General features: G+C 37.0%; 1 protein-coding gene across 1 annotated transcript in view; it reads right to left on the bottom strand.

The window, feature by feature from the left end:
• The window catches only part of DNAH5 (dynein axonemal heavy chain 5), a 332,345-nt gene that overhangs the window by 226,677 nt on the left and 89,829 nt on the right, over positions 1 to 15,839 (bottom strand). Inside the window, exons 6-12 of the mRNA XM_008975442.5 lie at positions 15,284 to 15,421; positions 13,981 to 14,157; positions 11,950 to 12,063; positions 11,152 to 11,259; positions 9,322 to 9,444; positions 8,543 to 8,758; positions 6,189 to 6,296 (exon numbers count right to left, since the gene is read on the bottom strand). Of these exons, the coding sequence (XP_008973690.3) occupies positions 6,189 to 6,296; positions 8,543 to 8,758; positions 9,322 to 9,444; positions 11,152 to 11,259; positions 11,950 to 12,063; positions 13,981 to 14,157; positions 15,284 to 15,421 (984 nt within the window). The remainder of the gene's footprint in view (positions 1 to 6,188; positions 6,297 to 8,542; positions 8,759 to 9,321; positions 9,445 to 11,151; positions 11,260 to 11,949; positions 12,064 to 13,980; positions 14,158 to 15,283; positions 15,422 to 15,839) is intronic.

The raw sequence follows: 15,839 nt of genomic DNA on the forward strand, positions 1-15,839 counted from the left end.
CTCCCTAACTCATTTTATGAGGCCAGCATCATTCTGATACCAAAGCTGGGCAGAAACACAACCAAAAAAGAGAATTTTAGACCAATATCCTTGATGAACATTGATGCAAAAATCCTCAATAAAATACTGGCAAACCGAATCCAGCAGCACATCAAAAAGCTTATCCACCATGATCAAGTGGGCTTCATCCCTGGGATGCAAGGCTGGTTCAACATACGCAAATCAATAAATGTAATCCAGCATATAAACAGAGCCAAAGACAAAAACCACATGATTATCTCAATAGATGCAGAAAAAGCCTTTGACAAAATTCAACAACCCTTCATGCTAAAAACTCTCAGTAAATTAGGTATTGATGGGACATATTTCAAAATAATAAGAGCTATCTATGACAAACCCACAGCCAATATCATACTGAATGGGCAAACACTGGAAGCATTCCCTTTGAAAACTGGCACAAGACAGGGATGCCCTCTCTCACCGCTCCTATTCAACATAGTGTTGGAAGTTCTGGCCAGGGCAATCAGGCAGGAGAAGGAAATAAAGGGTATTCAATTAGGAAAAGAGGAAGTCAAATTGTCCCTGTTTGCAGACGACATGATTGTTTATCTAGAAAACCCCATCGTCTCAGCCCAAAATCTCCTTAAGCTGATAAGCAACTTCAGCAAAGTCTCAGGATACAAAATCAATGTACAAAAATCACAAGCATTCTTATACACCAACAACAGACAAACAGAGAGCCAAATCATGAGTGAACTCCCATTCACAATTGCTTCAAAGAGAATAAAATACCTAGGAATCCAACTTAAAAGGGATGTGAAGGACCTCTTCAAGGAGAACTACAAACCACTGCTCAAGGAAATAAAAGAGGATACAAACAAATGGAAGAACATTCCATGCTCATGGGTAGGAAGAATCAATATCGTGAAAATGGCCATACTGCCCAAGGTAATTTACAGATTCAATGCCATCCCCATCAAGCTACCACTGACTTTCTTCACAGAATTGGAAGAAACTACTTTAAAGTTCATATGGAACCAAAAAAGAGCCCGCATCGCCAAGTCAATCCTAAGCCAAAAGAACAAATCTGGAGGCATCACACTACCTGACTTCAAACTATACTACAAGGCTATAGTAACCAAAACAGCATGGTACTGGTACCAAAACAGAGATATAGATCAATGGAACAGAACAGAGCCCTCAGAAATAACGCTGCATACCTACAACTATCTGATCTTTGACAAACCTGAGAAAAACAAGCAATGGGGAAAGGATTCCCTATTTAATAAATGGTGCTGGGAAAACTGGCTAGCCATATGTAGAAAGCTGAAACTGGATCCCTTCCTTACACCTTATACAAAAATCAATTCAAGATGGATTAAAGATTTAAACGTTAGACCTAAAACCATAAAAACCCTAGAAGAAAACCTAAGCATTACCATTCAGGACATAGGCATGGGCAAGGACTCCATGTCCAAAACACCAAAAGCAATGGCAACAAAAGCCAAAATTGACAAATGGGATCTAATTAAACTAAAGAGCTTCTGCACAGCAAAAGAAACTACCATCAGAGTGAACAGGCAACCTACAACATGGGAGAAAATTTTCGCAACCTACTCATCTGACAAAGGGCTAATATCCAGAATCTACAATGAACTCAAACAAATTTACAAGAAAAAAACAAACAACCCCATCAAAAAGTGGGCAAAGGACATGAACAGACACTTCTCAAAAGAAGACATTTATGCAGCCAAAAAACACATGAAAAAATGCTCATCATCACTGGCCATCAGAGAAATGCAAATCAAAACCACTATGAGATATCATCTCACACCAGTTAGAATGGCAATCATTAAAAAGTCAGGAAACAACAGGTGCTGGAGAGGATGTGGAGAAATAGGAACACTTTTACACTGTTGGTGGGACTGTAAACTAGTTCAACCATTGTGGAAGTCAGTGTGGCGATTCCTCAGGGATCTAGAACTAGAAATACCATTTGACCCAGCCATCCCATTACTGGGTATATACCCAAATGACTATAAATCATGCTGCTATAAAGACACATGCACACATATGTTGATTGCGGCATTATTCACAATAGCAAAGACTTGGAACCAACCCAAATGTCCAACAATGATAGACTGGATTAAGAAATTGTGGCACATATACACCATGGAATACTATGCAGCCATAAAAAATGATGAGTCCATGTCCTTTGTAGGGACATGGGTGAAATTGGAAATCATCATTCTCAGTAAACTATCGCAAGAACGAAAAACCAAACACCGCATATTCTCACTCATAGGTGGGAATTGAACGATGAGATCACATGGACACATGAAGGGGAATATCACACTCTGGGGACTGTGGTGGGGTGGGGGCAGGGGGGAGGGATAGCATTGGGAGATATACCTAAGGCTAGATGATGAGTTAGTGGGTGCAGCGCACCAGCATGGCACATGTATACATATGTAACTAACCTGCACAATGTGCACATGTACCCTAAAACTTAAAGTATAATTAAAAAAAAAAAAAAAAGAAGCTTCCATTTCAATAGCACATGTTTAATTTGAATACTGAGTTAGTACTTGTTCTGTGCCTAGTAATTAAAAGCAAAGTAATAAAGGCTTTGTTTCATGCTCTTTGGTACATCTTACCACTCTCGCCAGCAAAATTTTAAAATATTAATAAATATTTGTAACATTTAAAAAAAAAAATGAGGAGACTAGTTTGATATGCGATAAGATTAGTACCTAAATGGGTTTGATTTCAGATAATGTTAGGTCAGAAGTAATATGGTAAGAAAACCAGTTGGCAATATCCAGACCACCACAGGAGATACTACCTGTGGAGGAGATGGAGCTATTGGCAGGGTGGGGGATGGGTAAGCTGCAAACCTGCCTGATCCAGCAAAGCTCCAAAACTGAAGGAGCTGGAAGCCTATTACAATACTTCCTTGCCCTCAATAGTTTCAGCTACTTCTACTGGAAGTATATGTATTTTTTAAGTGACATCATTTCTTCTGCTAAGTCCACATCCTAGGATGAAAAAATGTTCCTGCATTAAAAAACAGTACAATTAGCCTACCTAAATAAACATCTACATTTTTTCACTACATAAAAAATCTCTATGTATAAATTATGCAAAACTAGAGCATTTATAACCCTTCCACTGCCTCCCTCTCCTTCAGACACCAGCAAATCTCTACTGAGCCCTAACACTTTTACCTGGTTTTCCTTGCCTTTCTACCCTATGGCTTCCCAAAGGCCTGGGCTGAACTCTGTCAACATGTAAGACCTAGACTTAATTTTCTTGTTCTGAGCCTTGGTCCATCCTTACAGTTTGTGGGGTCTGGGTTGTGGAATCTTCATACTCGTCTTCACATTAGTTTTGGGGTCTCAGCTCCTACTCAGTTTTCCTTTAACTCAGCTTGCCATCTCAACACCCATCCTTTACTAAGTAGTGCCTTCTCCATCTGCTGGGATCAGCATGCTTCTAGACTTCCAACAGCCCACTTGGTTCCAACATGCTGCCCTCTTTGACCTGTTAGTACCAGCACGAACCCTAAATCTGGAGAGGATTCCAGGCTCTGATCCCTTTGACACCACCCTGATCCAAATCACTCATGAAGACTTTCACTTGAGATTCCACTGTTGCTGAGTCTCTCCAAGACTCCTGGACGCATCACCGCCCTTACTCCATTCAGAGTCGTGGGAAGGTATTTTTGCCCCAGTTTTATAAAGATGAGGGCTGAATTCATGAGTGGGTGAGTATTTAAAGGAGAGACTGCAGAACAATTAGTTAAGAGAAAGAGAATGGACAAAGGAATAAAGAAGTGTAAGTCAAAGAAAAACTCATTGGCAAACCAAAGACAGAAGTGAACAATTTCTGACATGGAAGACAAGATGGATAATAGTGTTGAATTTCTTTTAAGAAGGCTGAGTAGAATGGGAACTAATACAGTAGTACCCTCTTATCCTCAGGAATATGTTCCAAAATCCCCAGTGGGTGACTGAAACCAAACCTTATATATACTATGTTTTTGCCTGTACATACATACAAACATAATAATGTTTAATTTACAAAATAGGCAGAGTAAGAGATGAGCAGCAATAATAATAAAATAGCACAATTTTAAACAATATACTGTAATAAAAGTTATGTGAATGTGGCCCCTCTCTCAAAATATTTTATTGTACTATACTCACCTATTTTCAGACCACAGTTGACCCTGAGTAATTGAAACCATGAAAAATATAACCACACAAACATCTTTCTAGCATCAACCACAGCCTCCTCTCTGAAGCCTTTCCTAACCCCAGCCAAGCAGAAGTATCAGATTATCTTTTCCTAGGTTCACATGATGAGATTCTACGTAATGCTTTGCAGGCCTGATCTCCCTATACGTTTTTGTAGGCCTTGAGCTATGTCTCTTTATTTTTGAATCCTCACTTTTTCATATAGTATCAGAGTAGTATTCTTTCATAAGTAGCCATTTTAACCCCATTTGCCCTTTTTTAAATGCTAAATTCATTACTCTGTTCTAATGTATGTGCTTATATTTTCATCATTTCACCATCTGCCTCCTATCTGACTATGAGCTGCGAGGGCATATCTACTTGATTTATTTCTGTATTCATAACCTACAGCATAGAAGTCTAATACATAATTGCTGTATAGCAAACGTTTGTTTCATTGCAATAAATCTACATCTTCTTATTAACATATGGGAATAAAACATGATCCCTGCCATTTGAGGTGCTCACCATCTATATTCCACATATAAGCTACAGAAGTACCATGTGGTCAGACACTGCTGAGGAAACACAGGTGAACATCAGAATCTGCCATTACTCATCAATTTCCAACAAAAAGAGACCAACATTCACTGTCCTTATGTCTGAATCTGCCCCCAAAAGAATTCATTGCTTAAATTATTATAGGTACTCTCTCTTCCCATCAAATGAAGGCTGCTGCATGCCACAATGGTTAAAAAAGTTGAATTCTAAAGCCAGACTGCCTGGCTTTCACCCCAACTCCACCCCTTGTTATGCCTGTGACTTTAGGCAAGCCACTTCCCCTCACAGTGAAGTTTCCCAGTTTCCTCCTCTGCAAAATGAGAGTAACAAGAGCACCCACTTTATAGGATTATTATGATTATTAAATGAATTAGCACATACAAAGTGCTTAGAACAGTGCCTGGCACATAGAATTAGCTAGCTTTGTTACGACTCATTCTAACACTGAACTCGCTCCTCCCAAGGTGTCTCAGAGCTCCTTTTACTTTGAAGTGCACAAATTTAATGCAAATCAAAAACCCTGGGGAAGAAGAAATAGAGTGGCTATTTTCCTCTTATAGTCAGAAAGATAGACATTTGCACCTCACCGGGATGAGAAAATGTCCGCATATTCATTATGGTAGATACCTGTTGGGTGTCTTCCCATCTTACCCACCCTGACTCCCCTTTCCTGATAATAAACATTCCCAATGACCCAGTGGATCCCATCCCGCCTGTGTCCACCACAGGATCTCACAGTTGAGAGGCCCAGTACTAGGCACCTCACCAGAACTGGCTAGCCCAACCCCTTCCTTGGGAATCTGGAGCTGGCCTGGTCCTGTGAAACAGTCTCAGAAGCTGCTAATGGCATAAACTGCTCATGTGAGCTGCAAGGCAAGATGGCTGGTCTGCAGTGAGCAGGTGAAAGAAGGAAGAGAAAGGGGTTGCAAGACCAAGCGGGGTCCAAGTGCTGAGTCAGTCCTGGCGCCACCGTTTCTAAGGCCAGTGGCAGCCCTGCCTTGGAATCTGCCAGACATTGCTGACCATTTGCCTGAGCTACCTCTGGTCATAATCATTGCTACACAGTGACAAATGGAAATAAGAGTCTACATTCCAATCATGCCGCAATGTTCAACAGAAGATGAAAGTTAACTTTCTAAGAACGTCAATGGAAGACATGTGGAAGTCTGATACACATCATTAGCCAAAGCTATATTTATGACCCTTTAATCCATGAAAAACAGCCTTCAATTATTAATCTGAAATCACGAAACACAGGCTGAGGTTGCTATCGGTCACCTCCATGATGAAGATACCTCTGCCTTCTGAATGGGTAATGATTAATGGCATTATACAGAAAGGAAAAAATAAACACACGACTGTCAACAGGAATTTTATTATACAACCTACATGAAGGTCATTAGTCTGCTTGCAAAACTCTTCGTAATCTTGGTCAAAATCCATTTTCCGCTGGTCTAGGAAATTGTATTCCTTTTTCTTTATGGTTGCCACAATGCCCTGAAACATTATGAGATAAATTAGATAATATTTCAATATTCTTATATTACCTAACTAAATATGACCCCTAAATGTAGAGCCTACACAATAATTGCCAGAAAAAATAAGTTTAAAGGAAGCCTTATTTTTTTACTCACATTGTTTTGTGCTTATTATTTTACAGGCAGTATAAGGTTGCCCTACTGCATTCAAAGAAATCACTTGGAAAGTATTTTCATGATGTTTTATGTATTTTTGAAAAAATGAAATAAAAACCACACCTGAAAATTGGGAAAGATTTTTTCCACTCTAATTTTATTGTTAATCATATCTGAAATAATTTTTAAAGCCCAGAGTAGAATTTACTAAAATATTCTGTGTTGAATAGTTTAAATCTTCTCAGAAAATAAATAAGGCTTTCACAGAACACAAACAATATAGGAAGAAAATAAATGATGTTATATCTACAGATGAGTTACTACCTTCCAAGCCTCAAACATCTTAAAAATGTCAGACCAGAATCCACCACTTAAAACCTTTCTAAAATTAATTGTTTCCTACTGCCCTGCAAAGCTGCAGCCTGTGACTAGGAAAGTACAAACTAGGAAGTTTATCTCCTTGAAAATACTATTATCAGAAGCTTTGTTTGCTTTGAATAATGAGCTATAATGCTCTGCGATTCTTCTTAACCAGGTACTAAGCCATTCTCAAACTCAGGTGCCCACACTGTTGACAGAAGCATATAATTTTTATGAAGAATATTGGGCCTCCTTCTTCTACAATCTCCTCTTCAAAGTCACTTCCATTTAAACATCAAATCTCTCAATAGACAAAAGTGTATAAACAGCATAACTTCTTGAATCAAGTTTACTAGATAAAACAACCTACTTTTTCATGCTGCATAACTACAAAATTAGTTCTATTTAGAAATTGTGTGTGTATGTATATATATATATACTTTTTTATATAACGTGTGTGTATGCATGGAATGTTATATAAAATATATACACACACACACTATATATATGCATAGAATGATACAATGTCTAGGATTTACAGTGCTGATATCCCTTAAAATCAGAAGAATCAAAAGCGTGTGTGTGTATGTATATATACACATATATACATACACATGTAGCTTTTCCATACTTCTTTTAGACATTTTATATAACACTATATACATATATACACACACATATATAGTGTTATATAAATTGTCTAAAAGAAGTATGGAGAAGCTACTACATTTTGATGTAGTAATTTTAAAGATTTGGGAACTTGAGAAAATCCTGCTCTATGACTGGATTTAATGGTCACTTAAGATTATTAAGTTAAATAAAGGAAATGATTAATCGTGACCTTTACATCAACTACTCAAACTCAATCTACTTAATTATTTTCTTGACAGATATTTATTGCACATCTACTATGTGCCAGTAAACTTAAAATGTTTCATGCTATATAAAGGTGTTTTCTTTATCTCTCCCAAAACTTGGTATACTCAGGAAATGAAAAAGATTCCTTATATTGGGCTAAATTGTTAGAGTACAAAAATTAGTGTGTAGTGGTTAATTATATGATCCTTTTCAAATTCAAGTACCAAAAAAAATTTAAGATTTAGTGTCACTGTCCCCCAAAAAAGAAAAAAATTGACTATGTCCATATTAAGAATTCAAGCAAATTGTTTGTAAATTGTTTTTCTAAAATCTTCAAAATGTTATTAGGTCACTATGCCCCCTTTCAAAACTAAAATTAGTCACACAGATACCATGACAAGATAAAGCAGTTAAAAATCAAAATAATTAGGGAAATCACATCTAGAATAAAATCAGGTCCTTTATATTTTTTAATATGGGTCCAAATAAAATGCTTAAATGCAGAGATAATTGAGTGCCACACAGTACCTGGTGTCAACTAGTGCCTGACACAGTATACTCTTCATTAAATATTTCTTGCAAGAATAAATAAAACAATAAGTTACATTTAAACATTTTTCTTGTGCTACTAATGAAAATGCTTTTTTAATGGTGATTAATTTTAGACTATTGGAAAGTCATTCTTATAACCACACACCTGAAAAGAACATATTAGCACCATTACACAATTCTCAAACAAATCTAATTTCTTTATTGTTAAAAGGCCATGAGATTATTTATATTTTACTTTACAGACTGATGATTTGAATCATTCTAAACACTGTTATTTGCATAAAATATTGAAGTTTAGTTGTGGATTATGTTATAAAATATAGCTTTGAAGTACAATACCTGGTATTTAGTGGCCATGTCTTCCAGCCCTTCGATTGTGGAATCTTGCAGGACTGAATACGTCTTGAGGGTTGTAAAGATGTCTATTATCTTGGCAAGGCGTTGGTGAAAAGTTTCGAATTTTCCAAAAATATACATCTCGCTAAAATCAAATTGTTTCGCATTTGGATTTTGTTTAAGCTTTTGTTTTGTCTTGTGAAAGCAGAGCTGGTATTCCTTAAAATCAAAAGAAAAATATACAACAAAGGGAACAAGAAAGGTATGAACTTTATTTTCTTAAGTGAAGGCGACAGCAAAATTAGGATGGAATCGTAAGCCTTTTCATAGTTTCATGCCTTTGCACGTACTCATTCATCAGCCTGGAAAATCATCTTTTTGCCTCCTCTAATCTAGCAATTCTAGATTCTAATCGGGTTACTCATGATGCAACTCAAAGGTGTGGCTTTCCCATCTTGGTCCCACGGTTTTGGTAATAGCATCCTTCTATGACTCTCTCTCCATTCATCTTTAAGATGCTTAAGGAAAACTACCTCGTATTAGCTGTCTTTGTATCTCTAGTACTTAACTGTGATATCAGCACATAGTAGGCTCCCAAGGAGGGTAAAAAAAAGGTGAATAAATTTCCTGGGAAGGTATATTAACATTCCATTTTCTTCATAGTTAAGAATCACTGTTCTTTTTATCAACCAATGATATAATAATTACAAAATGATTTAAGATGGTCTCAACAAAAATAAGATAAAAAGAATAGAACATCTAAATACTAAACTGACCATTACCTGTTTCAGTTTAATCGCAGATAGTATTTTTTCTTCAACAACATCCTGTGGCTGGTTCCAGATGGAAGCGGTTCCATTATTGGTAATATAGGCTTTACATGCAGATATAATCTGATTTGTCACCTGGGATTTTCCAATAAAATGATGTTAAGCACATAAAACAGCCATGGATTGTAAACTGGACTAGAAGGTCCTTAACTCTTCTACTTCTCAGAGTTCACAATCTTCTAACTTGAGCTTGGGTTTATTTTTTTTTCCATCACAGTTATAATCCACCAATAACCCTTTGATATTGTCAAAATCATTTGTGAAATCACAGAGTTAGAAGCACCATGGAAATCGACAATTTAGGCCACCTTGTCTATGCAGGATGAATGTCTTCACCAACCAAGGAAGGATTCATTTCCTTCCCTAAAAACTGATGAGTTTCCCCAAATCTCCTTAGGTAGCCTGCTCTAATATCTAACTCACAGTTTACTAGCACCATGTAAAGTACTGCCAATCCTGATCTTTTCATGTGACCATGATCAGCAATGGAAATGTCAAAAGGAGAAGGCCGCAGAGAGAAGGAAAACTAATGTACAAAACCACTAACATTTTATTCATCTCTCCAAACTTCACAAAAATCCTCAGAAATGTATTAATTTTTTGAATAAAGCATAAGGAAAATTAAATGACTATGCTGTATCCATGGAAAGATATGATGCCCAGGATTTACAGTGCAAGGGGTGGGGGTATAGGTGAAACAAGATCAGCCATGCGTGGATATCTGCTGAATCTAGGTGATATGTACATGGCATTCCAGTGTACAATTCTCTCTCCTTTTGTACTTAATTCAACATTTCCATAATGAAAGGTTTTTTACAATTAGATAAATGGTGGTTTCCTTATTTTATGCTAAATCAAGTTTTGCAAATAATATGCATAAAATCTTAATTAATAACACACATTTACTTGTGGGTGTCATTTACCCAGGGAATACTCTCGCAACCCTAACATATAATTTTAACGTATAAGGAAGTTGGGAGGGAATCTTGCAGCCATCCCTCCTGTCTACCTGAACTACCTACATGACAGAAGGAAAACGTTTCCCATTGAGCTCTTAAGGCTGGATGTCTTTATTCCCAGGAAGAATTGTGCTTCCTACTGCGTTAGTATTCAGAACACGAGTCTTGATTCGTCAAAAATTCTTCTATTTTAATATAACACTTAAGATTTTTGCTTTGATAATGAAAAAGTCATTTACTTCTTAGAGACAGTTCAAAATGAGAATAGCAACAGTGCTTACTATAAACACTTATGAGTTAGGACATAAGGTTTAAGCATCGTTATGTTTTTTGGCAGAATCATTATAATTGCTTTATAGATTACTAGAACATTGCAAGTGGCTTTTATTACCATGATTACTGTTCTAATAACACCAAGTAAACAACTGTGGCATCAAATAAATTTGGAACAGTGGCATATGAAATATGAAACAGGAGATAGCCAGTTAAATATAGCTTTTCTTAATTAAAATTTACCCAGTAGGAATACATGATGTGCTAAACCACATAGGAAAGAAATTCCAAGAGCAATCTTTTTTCATTTGTATTATATAAATAATAAAATATTTATTATAATAATTACTTTGGGAAATAATGCTTTATGATTTGCTAGAATCAGCCTCTGACATAAATTTAATTCTATCTCTATTGATAGCCTAAGCCTTTTTAAAATTTTAAGATACATACATATTGAACTGAGCCAATGTGGTAATTTTTAATTATCAAAAAATTCATCACTGGCAAAGAAATACAAATGAACATGGACTCTACATCATGCACTTACCTTCACAAACAGAGATGTGATCTTCTCAGAGGTATTATAGTAATGAGAGATACTATAGATCATTTTAATTGCATTTATAAGTGTAGGAATAGCATCCATCATGGATAGCTGAAAGATATCATCAAAGTTTTCAGAAAAAAATCATCAAATTCAGCAAAATTCTAATAGACTAACCATTCCATCTGCATTAAAATAAAGTTTAAGAGCTTTCTATTAAAGATTTAAAAATACTATTTAATGCTTTACATGAAAATAATATATTTAATATGAATTTTATTAGTCATATATGGTTAATCAAATTTAATTTCAGTGGAAGAAACATTGACCCACTGTTAAGGACAAGCAACAGCAAGTTAACTGTTAACTATTATTAAGGATAAACTGTTAATAACAGTTAATGTTGTAATAAGTAAAAGCAGGCACTTCCTAAAGCTAAAAGATTAAAAAAAAATCACCAGCTAATTAATGGCTTTTCCCACAGTTCTTTGGGGTATATAGTTCAGAATGTCCTTTGCAATATTTAATGGAAAATGTAACATGCAATAAATGTTTTAAAATATAACATCTCATATACATCTTCAATAGATAGGAGATAGACTGCTTAGAGAAATAGATACAGAAATACAGATACCTGTGCGTATGCATGTATATACCTATATATATGTAATTTTCTTGAAAATAAAGTTTCTAAGACCTTTCCAATGAACTGTAATATTGATGAAACAAAATTCAATATTCAATTCAGCTAGTGCAAAAAGGGTTATCTATAGACTGAAAGAGTAGAAATCCTTAACTCACGGGATCACTGCTGTACAAAGGGTCACAACATTTTTCAAGTGTATACAAGTATTTCACATTGTCCTTCGCTTCATTAGTTGCATCAGTGATTCGAATATCCATCTCCCGCCAAGTCTAAGCACAATAGGGAAAAGCAATTTTAATGTAATTATTAATAGAGGAACTTCCAACATAACCACTGCTAAGAGTCACCACAAGTCCATTAGGCGAGACTTTCTGTCCATCTTACAGAAAACTGAATCCAGAGGGGCAAGAGATATTGCTATGCTGGAAAGCAATTTAAAATTTTTGATTAAATGTTTTAAAGCATATCTTCCAGGGCTTCTCATATAAAATCTATGCCATGACTATCACAGAACACCAGGAGGGCAGCACCGCCCTTTAAACTCACACCTTTTCCCCTGCACTGGTTAGCAGACCCATTTGATACCACATTTCCATATTTTCTACCTTTCCTCTATTCTAACCTGAACTCCCTTCCTATATCCCTATATATTTATCCATTAATGTAGTAATTGTTTATTATCTGCCAACTGTATGCCAGTACTGTGCTATGAGCTAGGAACTTAGAAATGGAAAGATAATCTAAAAGTGAGAGAAGTAAAAGGAAATTATTTAGCACGTCAGTACATTCCATTGACTTCATGGAAGTCTGACTGATAGTATTTCTGAACTGTATTGCAAGGCTCACCTCTGCTATTTCTTTGAGGAATAATATTAAGGTAAATCTATAGCACGTTTATTGCAACAAATTATTACGTATCAAAACATGCAAATAGCTAATAACACCCATGCAAATAGTTAACAAACAGTCTTTCCAGCACCAGTGCCAGGTGAGTTAGGCAGCCTCTATGACAGTCCCCAGTGACCACAGACTCCCTGTACTCAAGCTCTTGTATTCATCCCTTCTCCTTGATCATGGGCTGAATCTAGTGACTTGCTTCTAATAAGGAGAATATGGCTAAAGTGATGGGATGTCACTTCCAGAATTAATTTACATAAAGACTGTGGCTTCTAGGTTGGGGGCTCTCTTGCCCTCCCTCACTTGCTCCCTTTAAGGGAAGCCAGCTGCTATGTTCTAAGCTGCTCTACAGAGAGGCCCATGTGGGAAGGAACTGAAGGAAGCCTCTAGCGAACAGCCAGCAAGAAACTGAATCCAGCAACAACCAGATGAGTAAACTCAGAAGCAGATCTTCCCCGAGTTGAGCCCTAAGATGAACCCACATCACAGCTGCAGCCTCATGAGATACCCAGAGTCAGAGGCACCCAGCTAAGCTGCACCCAGATTCCTGGCCCATAGAGTGTGAGATTGAAATATTGGCTGTTTTTGTTTTTTGTTTTTTATTTTGGCAGAGTCTCACTCTGTCACCCAGGCTGGAGTGCAGTGGCACGACCTCGGCTCACCGCAAACCTCCACCTCCTGGGTTCAAGCGATTCTTCGGCCTCAGCCTCCCAAGTAGCTGGGACTACAGGCACACACCACTATGCCCCAGCTAATTTTTGTGCTTTTTAAGAGATGGGGTTTCACCATATTGGCCAGGCTGGTCTCAAACTCCTGACCTTGTGATCCACCTGCCTCGGCATCCCAAAGTGCTGGGATTACAGGCGTGAGCCACCACGCCTGGCCTATTGGCTGTTTTAAGCTGCTAAGTTTGGGGGTTGTTTTGCAATATGAAACTAATATACAAGGACTAAAAAATAAATACAGATAGGGTGAGTTTTCATTATTATTATTTCTAGCTGGTCTGAAATCATAAAACATAGATATATATATAAACACGCTATCATGTTCTGTCTTAATTACATACAATGCCAATAACACATATACATACATGTACACCAGCTAACAATTGCCTTTCATTCAAAGACTATTTCCGCAGCCTCCAAAGTGATGTGAGGGAAGTATGTAATTTTAAATGTTTTTCATCAAGGTATAATAACATTTTTTGTTCCTAATCACTCTATGCCTTGAAAATATGCATAGAGAACTCTCATTCCCATTTCACAAGGCAAAATGAAATGGCTGACGACCTTCAGCAGTTTCGACTTGGCCGCCGCAAGCACTGCCAGCACAGCCTTCACATCCGGGCTTTTCAATTGTTCCAAAAGGTAGTTAAACTTGGAGAGTCTTTTTTTCCAGTGCTCCAGCTCCGCTCGTGGCCCAACGTCATCCGCTTCCTTCCGCAGCTGATTGTTTTCAGCAAGAACCTGCAAATGCGTGGGGAAAAACACGAGGCATTGCATGGGGCTGGAGATGCTAAAGTTATAAACAAGCAAAAAAAAATAAGGAAATCAATTATCCTATCTGGATCATGATATATGCGTATTCCCTGCTTCCAATAACAATCTTTTACTCACTTAGCATGTATCCATTTTTAAAACTTCAACGAAAATTTCTTTGACTTGTTTTAACTGAAAACCACTTATGCTTTCCTCTTTTGAAAATAGTTTATATTTTGGGGGGTTTTTAAAGATTTTTGATTCGTACTTTTTTCTTTTATTGATACTTATTTTACATATTTATGGGGTACATGTGAGTATTTGTTATATATGTAGAATGTGTCATGACCAGGTCAGAGTATTTGGGGTATCATCACCTTGAGTACTTATCATTTCTACGTGTGGGTAACATTTCAAGTCCTCTCTTCTAGGTATTAGATTGGTGCAAAAGTAATTAGCCATTGAAAGTAATGGCAAAAACCACAATTACTTTTGCACCAACCTAACACTTTGAAATATACACTATACTGTTGCTAACTACGGTCACCCAATCTGCAATCAAAAACTACCTATTTAATGAGCTGTAATGAGCTTCTGAAGGCCATGACCTCAGAAATTTTTCTTGGCTATTCATTTACTCTATAACCTTGGAGGAACATGGCCTTGTTAAACTGCATGGCTCAGGCTAGTGGATTTTAATTGTGCTTACTTTTTAATGTAATGTCCACCTTCATTCCTTCATTGAGGACTTTTCTGAATTTGTGTTTAAGGTGAAGTCTCAAGCTCCCTTTTGGAGGACATACTGAATTAGAAAACTCCTCATGCTTCTACAGGGGTTCTCTCCAAAGTAAATTAGACATTGAGAAAAGAAACTGGCAAAGTGCAGCGTTTGAGTGATATAAGTATATGCAGCCATTTTCTTTTGTTTCTTAGAATTCTTACTACCTCTTCTTAATTCATGACAGTAAAGGAAAACCACATTGGACCTCTCACCTCCTCAAGGATTTACAGTAAAACGCTTAACAAATGGAATGTCGTATGTTAATACACCTTCTTCCATTGTCTAGTGCAGTAATGTGGCACCTGAAATTGATGTTTGGTTTCTCAAAATTACCTGTTCTGTCTGCTTGATCCATACTTTCATGCAATCCTCTATTTTTCCCAAAGTCTCAGGGTTATTTGCTAGAGTCAAGTAGTCCGTAGGTTCCTTTAGGGTTTTCAGTTCAAGTATGTCACACTTTCGAAGGTTCACCTAATTAGAATGAAAATTAAATAATCAGATGATGCTTTTGTAAAACACATAGACCGTGGGCCCTGTGTTTTCCACTTTGCTGCACTCTGACAGCGCTCTGGAAAGCCCACCAGGTAGCACATACCTCCTCTCCACTCCCACATGCCTTTGTCCACGCTGCCCCCAGACTGACGGGACCTTCCAACACTTCCCTGTGATCCTACACAACCTCACAATTCAACCCAAAGCCCACTGCCCTCTCCCACTCAGAAAGAATGCCTCCTCCCACCTGGGGACCCATCCCATTTTGGTAATACTTTTATTGCAATACGAAGTGGACCCATATGAAAAAAAACACTGCTTTTTTAGATAGAATGCCAACAATTTTATTTTTTTTAGTAGTAAAAATGTTTGCTTTATTCATGTATACATATGTAAC

The sequence above is a fragment of the Pan paniscus genome, chromosome 4 (assembly GCF_029289425.2).
Source record: "Pan paniscus chromosome 4, NHGRI_mPanPan1-v2.0_pri, whole genome shotgun sequence".
Taxonomy (NCBI): Eukaryota; Metazoa; Chordata; class Mammalia; order Primates; family Hominidae; genus Pan; species Pan paniscus.